This window comes from Oncorhynchus gorbuscha, linkage group LG04 (genome assembly GCF_021184085.1).
Source record: "Oncorhynchus gorbuscha isolate QuinsamMale2020 ecotype Even-year linkage group LG04, OgorEven_v1.0, whole genome shotgun sequence".
Taxonomy (NCBI): domain Eukaryota; kingdom Metazoa; phylum Chordata; class Actinopteri; order Salmoniformes; family Salmonidae; genus Oncorhynchus; species Oncorhynchus gorbuscha.
In genome coordinates, this window is record NC_060176.1 from 60,869,600 (window position 1) to 60,886,017 (window position 16,418).

Genomic DNA, 16,418 nt, shown 5'->3' on the forward strand with positions numbered 1-16,418 from the left:
ACACTGTCTGCACCTGGGTCATACCTTAAAATATGATAATGTAGGTACAAGTCAGACAATGTATATCACCACAGTGCAACACACTGAAAGTTGGTCATAAGTAATCCGATCGAACGCACCCCATGTCTCACTCCTATCCAATGTTGTACGTAGGCCGTCATTGTAAAATAATAATTTGTTCTTAACTGACTTGCCTAGTTAAATAAAGGTTCAATAATAAATATGCTCTTATGAAGTAAATTACAGTGCATAGAGAATGGTGTTATTTCTATCAGAAAAAAATGCAAATATTTTGATGGCTTTCTTACATTATCCCTAATATTCTGAACTCATTCTCTCCATATATTCTAGTGAGTCTGTGGACAACATTCAAACTAAATGGTACACTGTATTTAAAGGGATGGCTTCAGATAAATGTACTGAAAACCCTATTGAATGAAAACTCCATGAGAAAATCTGTTGCCAGAAAGTGGGAGAGTTTTCAGCTGTTGAATTACATGTATTCAATGCGTGCAAGGGAACAAGGCCTGCAAAGCCCATTGAGCACCTGCACAAGGTAAGTCTGAATATCAACTACTGAGAAGTGTGTAGGAAAGGCATAATTAACTAAATTGGAATTGGGCCCTATGTGCATGCCTTAATCTACTTTCTCTTCACTTTTTCTGTCTTGAACTCTGTTCATCTCACTTTCTTCCCTGTCCCTCCCTCTCTCTGTCCTCTAGTGCCCCTCCTCTCTCAGAAGAAGGATAGTATTCACCCCTGAAAGTAATTAGGTAATCTCTCATCTCTGGCTGGAGCCCCTAGTCTGCTTCAGTCTTCTCACACCTAAGACAGTCTTAAGACACTTGTCCCCAGGTAGGGTTTTTCCTCCCATACATTGGCTTACTTTTTTACTTCTACTTCCTTTCTGTCCATCTCTGACTGACCAGTGTGACCTGTTTAGCCGGTCCAATGTCTCCAGGGACGCCCCAGCCAACAGAGGTGAAGACCAAGCAGCTGCTGGATGTGAGTGCTGACCACTTGGGGGGCAGGGAGGCCCAGGAGGTCCCCCCTCTGAAGAACTATGTCTACCTGACCATCCTCACTTGCTTCTGCCCAGCCTGGCCTGTCAACATCGTGGCTCTGGTCTTCTCTGTACTGGTGAGTCTGATCAAGAGTTGGGTCAGTGATGTCTGCCTCTACCTCAATGTTGGTCAAGAATAGAGTACACGTCTCATCTTTAGACAGGCATGAAGTAAAGAGGATGGATCAATGATATGTGACCTCTTATCTCTGGATACTGTTAAGGTGTTGAGGACTGGTTATTTTGACTGTGTTTAAAAATGTTTGAGAAACACTGATAATTTTATTAGCAGTATGTCATGAGTGAAATCTCAGCCATGACAACTCTTCATGGTAATTTTGTGTCACAACAGTTTATTTGAAATTATACATGCTGTTCTGTGTGATGCACCTGTCTCAGTGCAAGTGTGTCAGTGGTGTATGATCACTGAATGGCTAATGAGTCAGTGTGCCTGTGAAGTTCAGTCTCATGAGTTACAAAAATAGCCTGTCCACCTCTTTGAACCTCCGTCAGCGTCACACACGTACACATAATGCTGACGATGTGTGCTCGGTCATGAATGGAGCTGAAGTTCAACTACAGGATAGGATATATGTCCACGACTTTGTCAAATCCCAGATCCCAGATGTGTTGGAGGGTTAACATTCCGGGAGAGTTTAGACAACCAAAGTAAATGGACACAGATCCACTGGAATTTTTGCCCATTCTTCAAGGAAAAACTGCTCCAGCTCCTTCAAGATGGATGGGTTCCGCTGGTATACAGCAATTTAAGTAATACCTCAGATTCTCAATTGGATTGAGGTCTGGGCTTTGACTAGGCCATTCCAGAACATTTAAATGTTTCCCTATAAACCACTCGAGTGTTGCTTTAGCAGTATGCTTAGGGTCATTGTCCAGCAAAAAGCAAACCCAACACATCCATCATTCCTTCAATTCTGACCATTTTCCCAGTCCCTGCCTATGAAAAACATCCCCACAGCATGATGCTGCCACCATCACTGTGGGGATGGTGGCAGCATCATGCTGTGGGGATGTTTTTCATAGGCAGGGACTGGGAAAATGGTCAGAATTGAAGGAATGATGGATGTGTTGGGTTTGCTTTTTGCTGGACAATGACCCTAAGCATACTGCTAAACTAGTTTGCTTTTTCCTTGATGGCCAAAAAGCTCAATTTTAGTCTCATCTGACCAGAGTACCTTCTTCCATATGTTTGGGGAGTCTCCCATATGCCTTCTGGTGAACACCAAACGTGTTTGCTTATTTTTCTCTTTAAGCAATGGCTTTTTTTCTGGACACTCTTCTGTAAAGCCCAGCTCTTCGGGGTTATCTTTGGTCTCTTTGTTGTCTCTCTGATTAATGCCCTCCTTGCTTGGTCCGTGAGCTTTGGTGGGCAGCCCTCTCTTGGCAGGTTTGTTGTGGTGCCATAATCTTTACATTTTTTAATAATGGATTTAATGGTGCTCCGTGGGATGTTCAAAGATTCATATATTTTTTTATAACCCAACCCTGATCTGTACTTCTCCACAACTTTGGCCTTGACCTGTTTGGAATGCTCTTTAGTCTTCATGGTGCCGCTTGCTTGGTGGTGCCCCTTGCTTAGTGGTGTTGCAGACTCTGGGGCCTTTCAGAACAGGTGTATATATACTTAGATCAGATCATGTGACACAGATTGCACACAGGTGGACTTTGTTTAACTAATTATGTGACTTCTGAAGGTAATTGGTTGCACTAGATCTTATTTGGGGGATTCTTACCAAAGGGGGTGAATACATATGTGTCACGGTTTTCATATGGTGAAGGAGAGTCGGACCAAACTGCAGCGTGTCGATTGCGATCCATATTTATTTAAACAAACGTAAACACGACTAAACACAAACACTACAAAACAAAAAACAAAACAAAAACCGAAAACAGCCTATACTTGTGTCAACTAACATCGAACAAGGACATCAAGCCACTCAGGACAATCACCCACAATACAACCAAAGAATATGGCTGCCTAAATATGGTTCCCAATCAGAGACAACGATAAACACCTGCTTCTGATTGAAAACCACTTCAGACAGCCATAGACTAACCTAGAACACCCCACTAAGCTACAATCCCACTATCTACACACCACATACAAAAACCCATGTCACACCCTGGCCTGACCAAATAAATGAAGAAAACCCCAAAATACTACGACCAGGGCGTGACACATATGCACGCACAACTTTTCAGTTTTTAAAATTTTTCACTTCACCAACTCTAGACTATTTTGTCTATGTCCATTGCATGAAATCCAAATAAAAATCCATTTAAATTACAGGTCGTAATGAAACAAAATAGTAAAAACGCCAAGGGGGGTGAATACTTTTGCAAGGCACTGTATGGACTGATTAAGAGTATGTGATAATAATGTATGATTTGTGTGACTGTCTGAGTTAACACACCAGTATTCAGCCCTGAGTGTCCAAATTTGGAGTAAAGCCTTATTGTTTTTGAAGTAACAGCAAGGGGGTTAGGGTGGAAACACACTTCTGGATGGCCTCCATCTATATCTGATAGGGTTTTGTAGTTTCAGTAGAGCAAACACCACTGTTGACTTTCTCCTTTCCTTTTTATTAACCCCTAAAAGCCTAATCCGTTGGTGGGGTGGGGGGGGGGTTAATATGGTCGTAGCATAACATTTTAGGTTCCCTGTAGGTATGAAATTAATATATACACTGACCAAAAGTATGTAGACGCCTGCTCGACAAACATCTTATTCCAAAATCATGGGCATTAATATGGAGTTGATCCCCCGTTTGCTGCTATAACAGACTCCACTCTTCTGGGAAGGCTTTCCACTAGATGCTGGAACATTGCTGCAGGGACTTGTTTCCATTCAGCCACAAGGGCGTTAGTGAGGTTGTAAACTGTTGTTGGATGATTAGGCCCGGCTCGCTGTTGGCGTTCCAATTAATCTCAAAGATGTTAGATGGAGTTGAGGTCAGGGCTCTGTGCAGAGCAGTCAAGTTCTTCCACACCGATCTCAAAAATAATTTCTGTAGACTTCCAGCAATGGCAAAGCTCTAACAAGACGTGTCTGCATAGCGCCCTTGAACTTTCATAAAATGTTAAGGCATTTTGACATGGTTTACCTGTTCATTAATAGTGAGTTGGAAGTTAAAACATATCTTTTATCGCCAAAACAACGGATGTCCAATCTAGCAAAGCCTCAGAAGAGGCATGGAAAAGTGTCAACCTCTGACGGCCCTTCTTCAGCCTCGACGGATGCTAGCTTGGAATAAGCACCAGCACGGTTCAGAATGGAGATGGACAAGGGTGTAACAAAAATCCAAGAGACACTTTCTGAACGCCTCCGCAAAACTGATGTGCTGGTCAATGAACTCCTCTAAGACCAGAAAGTCAAAGGGATGAGTGACAAAGTTAGTAAAAGACCATGCTGACCACCAAGCTGCCATCCAGGATGTCCGCTAGGACGTGAATCAAAAGTGCAAGAAGTTGGAAGACGCCATCTCTAAACTCGGGTAGAAATTAGATTCTTACGAACATTTCCAAAAGCGCTCGAATTTGTGATTTCAAGGTTACCCGGAGGCTGTAGAAGGAATGTATTCCCAAAATTCTGGATCTACCCCCTTCAAATCAAATTATATTTGTCACATGCGTGGAATACAATAGGTGTAGACCCTACAGTCAAATGCTTACTTACAAGCCCTAACCAGAAATGCAGTTTAAAAAAAAGAATACCTTAAAAATATAACAATAGCGAGGCTATATACAGGGGTACCGGTACAGAGTCAATGTGCGGGGGCACTGGTATCGAGGTAATTGAGGTAATATGTACATGTAGGTAGAGTTACATGTGGGGGGGGGGGGGGGGGGGGCATGCAAATAGTCTGGGTAGCCATTTCATTAGATGTTCAGGAGTCTTATGAACATGGAGATGATAAAACAGGAATGTTGCTGGCTTGGCAGATAAGGCGAGAGGAAGCTGGTAGAGATATTAGCTCTATTAGGCTAACAAATAATACAGTTGTTCAGGGTCCTGAGGTAATTAATCTAGTCTTTAGGGAGTTTTATGAAACACTGTACAAGTCTGAAGGGGATGCCCCTGCCACATACATGAGTTTTTGAACAAACTCAATTTACAAGCTATAACTGATAAGGATAGAGAGTACTATGAGAAAGAGATTACATTTGAGGGAATTAGGGAACCCATTTTCAACATGGCTGGGGGGAAATCACCTAGGTTAGACGAATTCCCTATTGAATTCTAAAGATCCTTTTTACCCAAACGAATCAAGCTTCTTTGAGATATGTTTAATTATGCCATAGAGACAGAAAAGCTCCCAGACACACTTGAATAAGCACTGACCACAGTTTTGTTCAAACCTGGGAAAGATCCTCTGCTTTGTGGGTCGCATAGACCAATAACTTAATTGAACACTTCATATAAGATTCTTGCAAAACTCATAGGTCTTAGACTAGATAAGGTTCTTCCTGACTTGGTTGATATGGACCAAACAAGCTTTGTAAGAAACCGCTCATCTCCTGATAATATCAGAAGATTATTTAATATTATGCATTATGTAGAGAATATCCAAGAGCCTGTACTGGCAGCTTCATTAGGTGTGGAAAAAGCTTTTGACCGCATAAAATGGACCTAACTGTTTGAAGTTTTACAGAGGATGAATATTGGACCTAAGTATGTAGGTCTGATTAGATTACTGTGCAAATATCCGGTAGCTCAGATCCTGACTAATGGAAACATTTCCTCACAGTTCTCCGTATCACGTGGCACAAGACAGGGTTGTCCCGCTAGTCCGCTCCTTTTTTCTTTGACTGTAGAGCCACTGGCAGCTTTTAGATCTCATCCATCCATCCATGATGTTCGTATAGGAGTGCGTGAACATCTGGTCTCGCTATATGCTGATACATTATTTCACTCTGAGCATTAGTTGACATCCTGAAAGAATATGGTACCTTTTCAGGGTATAAAATAAACCTATCAAAGAGTATAATTATGTCTATTAACAGGGCAGCTATGCAGAAACCAATCTTAGGCCAGCTGTTTTCTTGGAGACCTCAGAAAATGACATATCTTGGATTGCAAATTATTTCTGAAATTATTAAGACATATCAAATTAACTATACTCCACTTCTCAAAAAGGTTGGGGAAGAATTGGATTGATGGTGGGATTTACCAATTTCTCTTACTGGGCGGGTCAATTGTGTAAAGATTAATATATTACCAAAATTCTTTGGTACCTTTTTCAAACTTTTTCCTTTCCTATTCGCAAAGTTTTTTTCAAACAAATTAATTGAAAGGTCTCTTCATTTCTGTGGAAAGGGAAACCCCCCAGAGTGAAACTCACAACTTTATGCGAACCATACTCAGAAGGAGGACTTACCCTACCTGACTTCCAGTTGTATTACTGGGCATCTCCGTTAAAGGCTGTGTGGGTATGGCAAAATACAACAAGTTCACCCTCTTGGAGACAGATAGAGGAAGTAATATTGGCAAATATACCTTACATTAGCCCACCTAAAGCTTTGATAGGTCTCATAAACAACCATTTCATTAAAAACACATTGATTGAAGTCCATAAACAAACAGAAGGGTATAAATCTATATATGAACAAACACATTTCTATAATAACCCCATCTTACCCAAACCCCTGAGAGATGCTATTACATTTTCTTATTTCAACAAAGTAATTAAAACATTTGGTCATCTGTATAGAGAAGCTGAACTACTATCCTTTCAATAACTGGCATTTCATTTTCAGTTACCTCAATCTAATTTCTTCAAGTACCTAACAGGTTAGGCATTATATTGCCACTCAACAGGGAGGTAGGATATAGTCCATGAGTAAACCTATAATTGATCAACTGTGGCTGGAGAGTAAAGGGGTCAAAGGTTGAATTTCTTACGTGTACTCTGGTCTTCAAGGTCTGTTGGGGAACGATGACGCTCTGAAGGCTTGCATGAAGTGGCATGATGACCTTGGTCTCATTGTTGAGGATGAGAAAAGCTATTTTTAGATGGTCAGCATCTTTAATTTAACACATGGCACAAAATGATGCAATTCAATATTTTACATAGGGTCTACTTTACACCAGATAGACTGTATAAGATTTTAAAAAATTAAATCTACATTTTGCCCAAGGTGTAAAACACATTTAGGTTTTACACCTTGGGCACATTTATGCATATGTTTTTGTCCTGCCCTGAGCTCGGCAATTATTGGAATAACATTATTCAGATCTTATCACAGGTCACTAAAATTACTGTACCACTAGATCCTTCCCTTATTCTTCTTGAAGATGACTCTGCAAAACCAGATTAATTAAATGGGCGGTCATTGCAGCCAATAAATGCACAGCTATTTAATGGAAGAGTGACACTCTGCCAAGCAAGCAGATGTGGTTAAAACTAACATCCTATATTCCATCTGAAAAAATGACTACAATTCACGTAATGAACCCTTTGAATTTAATGAGGTCTGGGGGGACTTTCAGCAGTTTCTAGAGATGTCACCTTAGCTGCCTCATTATTTTCTTTCTTAATGTATTATTTGTTTTTGCGTTGATAATTTATTTTCTACATTGAATGTGAGAGTCATTCTGTTTAGTTTTTGTTAATCATTGACGCTACTACCGGTAGATGGGAGGGAGGGGGGTGTTAATGGGTTGGGGAGGGAAGGGTTTTGTACGATGTGCTCCCATGTAGCATGCTGTTTTGTGTAGGTGGAAGGAGTAACGGGGCATTATCTGTGTCATATATTTCTGATGATTGTTAAATTGAAAAAAATGACAATTACTACATTGTTAAATAAAAAAATAAAAAATTGTATGGACTTCGCTTTGTGCACGGGGGCACTGTCAAGCTGAAACAGGAAAGGGCATTCCCCAAACTGTTGCCACAAAGTTGGAAGCACAGAATCGTCTAGAATGTCATTGTGTGCTGTAGCATTAAGATTTCTCTTCACTGGAAATAAGGGGCCTAGCCCGAATCATGAAAAACAGAGCCGGACCATTATTCCTCATCCACCAAACTTTACAGTTGGCACTATGCATTGGGACAGGTAGAGTTCCCCTGGCATCCGCCAAACCCAGATTAGTCCGTCGGACACCAGATGGTGAAGCGTTATTCATCACTCCAGAGAGCCTGTTTTCATTGCTCCATTGCTCCAGCTTTACACCACTCCAGTCGACACTTGGCATTGTGCATGGTGATCTTAGGCTTGTGTGCTCCTGCCAAGCCATGGAAACCCATTTCATGAAGTTCCCGATGAACAGTTCTTGTGCTGACGTTGTTTCTGGAGACAGGACATACAGTTGTCCGGGCAGCTCTAGCAAGGCAGAAATTTGATGAGCTGACTTGTTGGAAAGGTGACATCCTATTACAGTGCCATGTTGAAAGTCATTGAGCTCTTCAGTACGGGCCATTCTGTTGCCAATGTTTGTTTATGGAGATGGCATGGCTGTGTGCTCGATTTTATACACCTGTCAGCAATGGGTGTGGCTGAAATAGCAGAATCCACTTATTTGAAGGGGTGTCCACCTACTTTTGGCCATGTAGTGTATACTGTATATATTTTTGATTAAATACTGAATTTGGCCTTTACTACTACAGCCATTAGAAATGCATTGAATAACACGTTCATAAATGGCAAAACAGTCAAAACTTAATCATAAGGAATAAGGTTTTGAAGTGTCTGTCCTATATCTAGGAGATATATGTATATACAGTTAACCCCTTTTTTTGTTGTCACAAAACTACTTTCATACTTCCATATTTTAAAAAATGGTACCTGGTTACCTTCAGACGTGGGTGAGCACATTTAAATTAAAAGACCCAAATGTGGGACAACAAGATGATTTTGCGGGAGATTCGCGGGGATAGTGTAACCTAGACATTAATATTTTTTCACACACAAAAATCTTCCTCCTACACCAAGCCAGCTAATGGAAGCACACGTAGTCTACTCTGTAAGGACTGGATCACACCGACAGCATCATTGCGTAAAATAGTGTGCAGCGTCATCTGTATATGTATGCAACAAAAGTTCAACATTCACCTTCTGCTACCATGTCTGTCAAGACGTCTACGCATACAGTTTGACGCACACGTTCAGTAGATTAAACATATGCACCACACAGAACACATTGCAACTGCCTCTGCCTGCTGCAAGGCAAATGCAGCGTTCCATTGGAAATGAATGTACTTATGGTCAGTGGTGATTATAGCATGCAAATCTTGATGGGGCAATCAAACAAAAAATGTGGGATGCATGCCAGCAAAGCCACAACACAACACATTAATTTCACTATAACTGTGACAAACAGTACCCACAAACTGTTAGGGCCTACAAAAAGCTATCCCAACAGCAGAGTCCCAACACCTTACCACTGCTACACCTGGCTTTCAGCGGAGCCTTATCTGGCAGCAAAACAGTTCATTCAGCCTCATTTACTGCCTTTTTTAAAAACATAGCCGATATGGCTGACTTGCTTAAAAAATGTGGTTTCTACTGACAATTGAGATGTGCAAACTATGGCACAAGGGGATGACAAGTGGATTAGAGGCAATCCGTAATTTTGATTAAGACATTAATGAGCAAGCGAAGACGGACGTAGTCAATATAACTATTTCTTCAGCACTTTTGTACAGCAACAGAATTCAGAACATGGGCCGTTCTTACAGTATTCTCTCTGTACACCAAGTCAGAACCGTAGGATAAATACAGGGGGCATATAAATAGACAATGAAAGCTCTTACAATATTCAATTATTACATTTCTCTAAAACAGGTTATAGGCTACATGTGCACCACCAAGTTAGAACAGTAGGTGAATTTAAGAGGTGAAAATAGACCAAATTATTAGGGTGAGGCACATTGCACGTCGTTTGGGTCTTTGAGTGTCAAAAGAGATACATGTCATATAACACTATTTGACAAGTTAAATAAGCTTTTCAATTGACACATTAAATAACACAATTCTATTGTAGAATGTTTGTGTGCTGAATTTGCATGTGCAAGCCAAGCACCACCACTACTATCGGTAGAACTGTCGAAGCTGTACAAAAAGAAGCACACACCGGCCACGAACGATGTGTTTACAATACCGCGTTGGTTAAAATAGAACAAATTATTAGGGTGAGGCACATGGGCTACTAACAGCTTACTACACAACATACACTTAGTGTTACTTTCTTAGCTACAGTATGTATATCTCCCTGGCATATAACATAATTTATGCAGCAGCATACAAGACATTTTTGGACTCACCTTGTGAAGGTGGCACGGGAGTCCTTTGTTTGCAAATTTTGTCATAAAAGTCTGGCATTCTCTGGATTTATGGTGGGAACTCTGGGAAAAAACACACAGCCCTCCATTGAATAGCAGGCTAACGTTAGTGGTTGCTTTGCAATGCCTGCAGTTAACCATTGATTCTTTCCAGATTACTTCCATTTGTTGAATTTGCGATTTTCAACTTGTGTAATCTTTATGTCCAATGGCCGATGAGCACCGATATGTTTTATCTATCATTTATCTTCATTATTTCTCTTCATATGACAAGGATTTAAAAGGATGTGCTAGTAGATTGTCGACTTAATTCATGATGATGACTGCTAGCTAAGACTCTAAAAGTAAGATCTTGACATCCTCAGTCCAATCAAAGCTACTGTACATATAACATGATTTTACGTAATTTTATCTGTGGCCAATGACCTTGAGCCTTCTTGGAAGGGCACTTGTAATATAACTCTATGGCAGGACCCAAAGGGCTAAAATGTTGGATGTCTACCCTAACTAAGGACTTAAACGGAGTGACAGAACACTGAGCCAATCATGGCGCAGTGCTCCTATTTTCTGTTGGCTCGTCCCACCACCACAGAAGCACGGAGCTAGGCTGAAACACCTGCATTTTGGAGCTGACTTACTCAAGAAAACAAAAAAGAGACCATGTGTGTATGCAGCTTTATTAACTGTCCCACCTGCCCTGAATGATGGGTCGCCACTGCTTATGGTGTACCAAAATGCAATGAAGCTGTCGGTGTGATCGAGGTGTAACACCTCAATCAAACCCACCCGGACAGCGCCATTACATTTTGGTACACCAGAAGTACATTCATTTCCAATGGAAAGCTGCATTTGCCCTGCAGCATTGCATTGCAGAGGCAGTTGTAGTGCATATGTTGGATTTAACCTAAGACTTGATCAGGCTGTTGATTGTGGCCTGTGGAATGTTGTCCCTCTCCTCTTCAATAGCTGTGCGAAGTTGCTGGATATTGGCGAGAACTGAAACACGCTGTCGTACACGATGATCCAGAGAATCCCAAACATGCTCAATGGGTGTCATGTCTGGTGAGTATGCAGGGCATGGACGATCTGGGAAATTTTCAGCTTCCAGGAATTGTGTACATGGGGCCATGCATTATAATGCTGAAACATGAGGTGATGGTGTCGGATAAATGGCACAACAATGAGCCTCAGATCTCGTCACAGTATTTCTGTGCATTAAAATAGCCATCGATAAAATGCAATTGTGTTCGTTGTCCATAGCTTATACCATACTGCCCATACCATAACCCCGCCGCCACCATGGGGCACTCTGTTCACAAAGTCGACATCAGCAAACTGAGCACCATACACGTTGTCTGCCATCTGCCCGGTATAGTTGAAACCGGGATTCTTCAGTGAAGAGCACACTTCTCCAGCATGCCAGTGGCAATGGAAGGTGAGCTTTTGCTCACTGAAGTTGGTTATGACGCCGAACTGCAATCAGGTCAAGACCCTGGTGAGGATGACGAGCACGCAAGTGAGCTTCCCTGAGACGGTTTCTGACCGTTTGTTCATTAATTGGTTGTGCAAACCCAGTTTCATCAGCTGTCCGGGTGGCTGGTCTCAGATGATCCTACGGATGTGGAGGTCCTGGGCTGGCGTGGTTACACGTGGTTTGCGGTTGTGAGGCCGGTGGAAGTAGTGCCAAATTCTCTAAAACAACATTGTGGTAGAGAAATTAACATTAAATTCTCTGGCAACAGCTTTGGTGAACATTCCTGCAATCAGCATTCCAATTGCACACTCCCTCATAACTTGAGATGTCTGTGGCATTGTGTTGTGTGACCAAACTACACATTTTAGAGTGGCCTTTTATTGTCCCCAGCACAAGGTGCATCTGTATAATGATCATGATGTTTAATCAGCTTCTTGATATTCCACAACGGTTAGGTGGATGGATTATCTTGGCAACAGAGAAAGCTCACTAACAGGAATGTCAACCAATTTCTGCACATTTCTGGGATCTTTTATTTTATTCTGGGACCAACACTTTACATGTTACATTTATATTTGGGTTTAGTGTAAATAAGCTATTTATATTTTGGTTCAGTGTAGATAAGCTATTTATATTTTGGTTCAGCGTAGTTAAGCTATTTCAACTATTTAGCTCTGTGATCAGAACTGAAGCTCAGTTTAACGTAGAACAGATGGTTCACCTTTTGTAGGCTACGTCTGAATAATGTAATGTCAAATTTCTGGAGTAGACAATATTTCATTGATAAATATAATACAAAATACATATCATAAATATATTTTGCAATGGTTTTCACCTTTTCTGGACATGAGTTCATATTCCCAAAGTAGCCATACAACAAATTGCCATGTGCATGTCTAATTTAATTGGGCCTACAGGTATTAAATAGGCTTTTCATTTCCTGTTTTTGCTCTATGCATATAGTAGAATTGAACAGGTGAACAGACAGTTGACACACAATTGATGCTTTGCATTGAAATGTGTCGGCTACCACTGTAAGTAGGCCGACTGTAGTTTTCATATTTTTCAGAGTAGACAATGTTTCAGAATTCGCAGGCAGTGCAACATATTTAGGTTCGGGAAAAAGTAAATGCAAAACGTTATTGAAATCAAACAGTGTGCTTACAGGTCGACAACAATTTGCAATTGTTTTGTCTTCCAGAAACGGTCAGTTAGACTACATCAAATATCACAGCAAAAGAAAACATTCTCCAAAAACATTTGATACACTTTTCCATGACTATTTCCTTTAGATAGTGTCTTAGCCTAGTTCTAATACTTACAAAGTATACAGCAAATAAGGACATTATTGTCACCATAAAAGGTGAATGGTGGGCAATTTTTAGGTGGAGTTATAATGCTCGTTCACACGCACAGTTTTACAACAGGTCTGATTTATAACGGAAAAGTGCATGGGCTACTTATGGTGTGCACCAAGTTTATTAATCTCAATATTGTGTGCATGGGCTACTTATGGTGTGCACCAATTTATTAATCTCAATATTGTGTGCATGGGCTACTTATGGTGTGCACCAATTTATTAATCTCAATATTGTGTGCATGGGCAGGCTTTTCAGAAATGGTGCAAGCAGATATCTAGTATAAAATGTACGCAACGGTTTGAAATGAGGCCCCGAGTCTGACAAACAATGCTGTAGCTCTGCCACTTTCCACAGCAGATGAGGAAGGCAAACAGGCAGATGTGGTAAACAGATATCTCTTTCTCAAACAGACTGATTCTGATGAATTAATTTTATTATATTAATTAGATCGACTTCAGGATCCATTAAACCTCATGTGTGTCAATGGCAGCTGTTGCAGCTTTGTGGCTGTGAGAAACAAGATGAGGAGCACATGACACTGAGTAATCCACAGCACTCTGACAAACCTTAATATAAACATGAATTTAAGATGCCACAGGGACAGGGTGAGAAACAGAGAAGTGTACTGATCAGTGCCAGTTTCCCATAGAAATGATTGAGTGTTTACAGGTCCAGTCCAGCCTTTTCATCTGACTCACCAATGATACAGCGTCACTCTTCCCTCCATTCGTAGTATTATGATCTCTTTAACTGGTGTGTCACCCTCTGAATGTCTGGCTAAATATTAGATGGTTTATTGGCTGGGATGAAACCTACCTGTATCTCCCCAGTGTCCACTAATGGTGTACACTGTTAATTGATTAATAATTATAAAACACTTTTTTACACCATTTATTGATGAATGGTTCTAATTGTTTAAAAGTGATATTTTCTGTGTCATGTTTTGTCATAGATTGTCATGTCTTGTCTCTGTGCTTTCTCTTCTATTCGTTTCCCCCTGCTGGTCTTATTAGGTTCTTTCCCTCTCTCTATCTCTCTCCCTCTCTCTCTCTCTCTCTCTCTCTATCGTTCCGTTCCTGCTCCCAGCTGTTCCTCATTCTCCTAACTACCTTGTTTACTCTTTCACACCTGTCCCCTATTTTGCCCTCTGATTAGAGTCCCTATTTCTCCCTCTGTTTCCGCTTCTGTCCTTGTCGGATCCTTGTTTGCTGTACTGTGTCCTTGTTCCGTCCTGTCGTGTTTTTGCCTTCTTCAGATGCTGCGTGTGAGCAGGTGTCTCTATCAGCTACGGCCTGCGCCAACCCGAAGCGACCTACAGTCTGTGGTCGCATCTCCTGTTGTTCCCCTCTACTGACTAGAGGATTTCAGTTATTCCTGTTTGGACATTACCTGTGAAAGTATTCAGGATTAATCGTTTTTTTGTTAAGACTGGAATAAACTCTGTTTCTGTTAAGTCGCTTTTGGGTCCTCATTCACCTGCATAACATTCTGCTGCTCTGCCTCAACAGTATCCATTGTTCTTGTCCTCCTGCCCTCTCTCTCTGTTTCTCCCTCTCCTGTCTTCTGAAGTCTCAGAACAGTTATGATGAGGAGGACTATGAGGGTTCCACGAGGCTCGGTAGGAAAGCCTTTCACATGGCGATAGCCTCCATGATCATTGGCCTCCTGATCATCCTGATCTTATCCATAGTGCACTTTACCACGGTATGATTACAACCATCAGTGTACCTGATTCCATACTCACAATAATTGCTTCATTTAGAATTATAGGGAGATCTTAATAATGAACTATTTTGTGCTTTTCTATCTCTGTTCAATTCCATAGAATGCTGTATGAATGCTGGAGGATGAAAGATGGCAACATTCACAGGAGTGATCATCTCCTGGGGAAGGATCCTCTCTGGGCACTTTCATGATCAGACCAGACATTCTTCAGAGCATTGTCTGCTGATCGGGCTTGATCCTTTGAATCCTGGGATGGATCATCTTGTCTGTATTCTTATTATGATAAACCTCACATCAGTTTACTTTGTAGTAAAAACAGTAAGCAACATTCAGCGGTCTTATTGTAATGTACAGTATGCTGTTGGCCGCATCTGATGGATTGTGCAGTCTATGGAACCAACCCACAGATCATTTTCTGACATGAAACTTAAAAAGCATTATATTGTCAGTATTGTACAGTAGCATTTTATACATTTTTATGAATGCTTATTGTTTATACATACCAAAAACACAAAAGTATTGTACACCAGCCTAAAGGGCAGAGGCAAATGAATTGTGCTCAGATGGTTAAAGGGGCATAATTCCTGTCATTCATTTCTATGTGTGTATGTTTTTCATTTTATAGATGTAGACAGAGTAAAATCTATGTAGGGTTGTTTAAAGGACAAGCAGTTGTTGATGCACTGAGAGCTTGCACGATCCTAATGAAATGTGAACACAGATAGGGTTCAGTACAAACATGCCATATACCCTGTGGTGTTCTCCTGTATCATAGCCTGATGATGTCTTACAGCTGCTCTGTCTTATATTTTATCATCTGATGGAAAAATTATAAAAATGAAATAGTACTGATGAATGTAGAATTTACATATGTATTCATATTTTCTTACTTTTACTATGGAACTGAAATGGATGTTCAGCCACTTGTGGTAAAGAACGTGTATGTTGTATTCCAATAAATGTTGTGCAATTTTAAAGTTAGCGCTTGATTTTGACATTCTACCTGCATGACCTCTCTCTCTTTCTCGCTCTCACACAGACACACACAAGCATACATGCACTTATTCATACACCAAGAAGCCAAAAGTTAAAGCACTGATGGGTGAGATGTTTGTTTGGCTGATTGCCTTCCTTACTCCCCCCTCACGCCCCATGTCCCACATTCCCACGTATCCTTCACAGCCTTTGCAATCTGCAGAGTCTGGAGGATCCTGTATTCTGATATGTAATAATATCATAATTAAAGGCTATGAATAGAGGCCTGGCACTTAGCTGGTACCTTAACGATGGCTTCAACAACCCAACATCCCTTAGTCATTATTTGGATGATGCAATGGTGGTGGCGATGAAGATGGTGAAGATGAGAACGATGATCATTCATCTTTTATTTAATTTCAGTCAAGAATTTAAGGATTCAACATTTAGCAGTGCACAGCAAACTGAATCCATGCACAAAATAAGAACTTTTTTTACACCTCAGGGTCAAAACTGTA

The 16,418-nt window shown here is 40.9% G+C and overlaps 1 protein-coding gene across 2 annotated transcripts; it reads left to right on the forward strand.

The window, feature by feature from the left end:
• Positions 1-765: 765 nt before the first annotated feature.
• On the forward strand, positions 766-15,891 carry LOC124033348 (transmembrane protein 233). Of its 2 annotated transcripts, XM_046345354.1 has the most exons (4): positions 766-855; positions 944-1,140; positions 14,770-14,904; positions 15,026-15,891. In XM_046345354.1, exons 2-4 carry the CDS (start codon positions 952-954, stop codon positions 15,035-15,037), a joined length of 336 nt encoding a protein of 111 aa, XP_046201310.1. In that variant the 5' UTR covers positions 766-855; positions 944-951; the 3' UTR covers positions 15,038-15,891. The 2 variants fall into 2 exon arrangements, with proteins under 2 accessions (XP_046201310.1, XP_046201311.1); XM_046345355.1 differs by lacking the exon at positions 766-855 and having other exon boundaries at positions 866-1,140.
• Positions 15,892-16,418: the final 527 nt, after the last annotated feature.

Excerpts from the sequence above, each read along its gene's own strand:
- LOC124033348 (XM_046345354.1), top strand. The coding sequence starts at position 952 with ATGTCTCCAGGGACGCCCCAGCCAACAGAGGTGAAGACCAAGCAGCTG. Across the intron at positions 1,141-14,769 it reads CTCTGGTCTTCTCTGTACTG|TCTCAGAACAGTTATGATGA; the intron begins GTGAGTCTGATC and ends TGTCTTCTGAAG.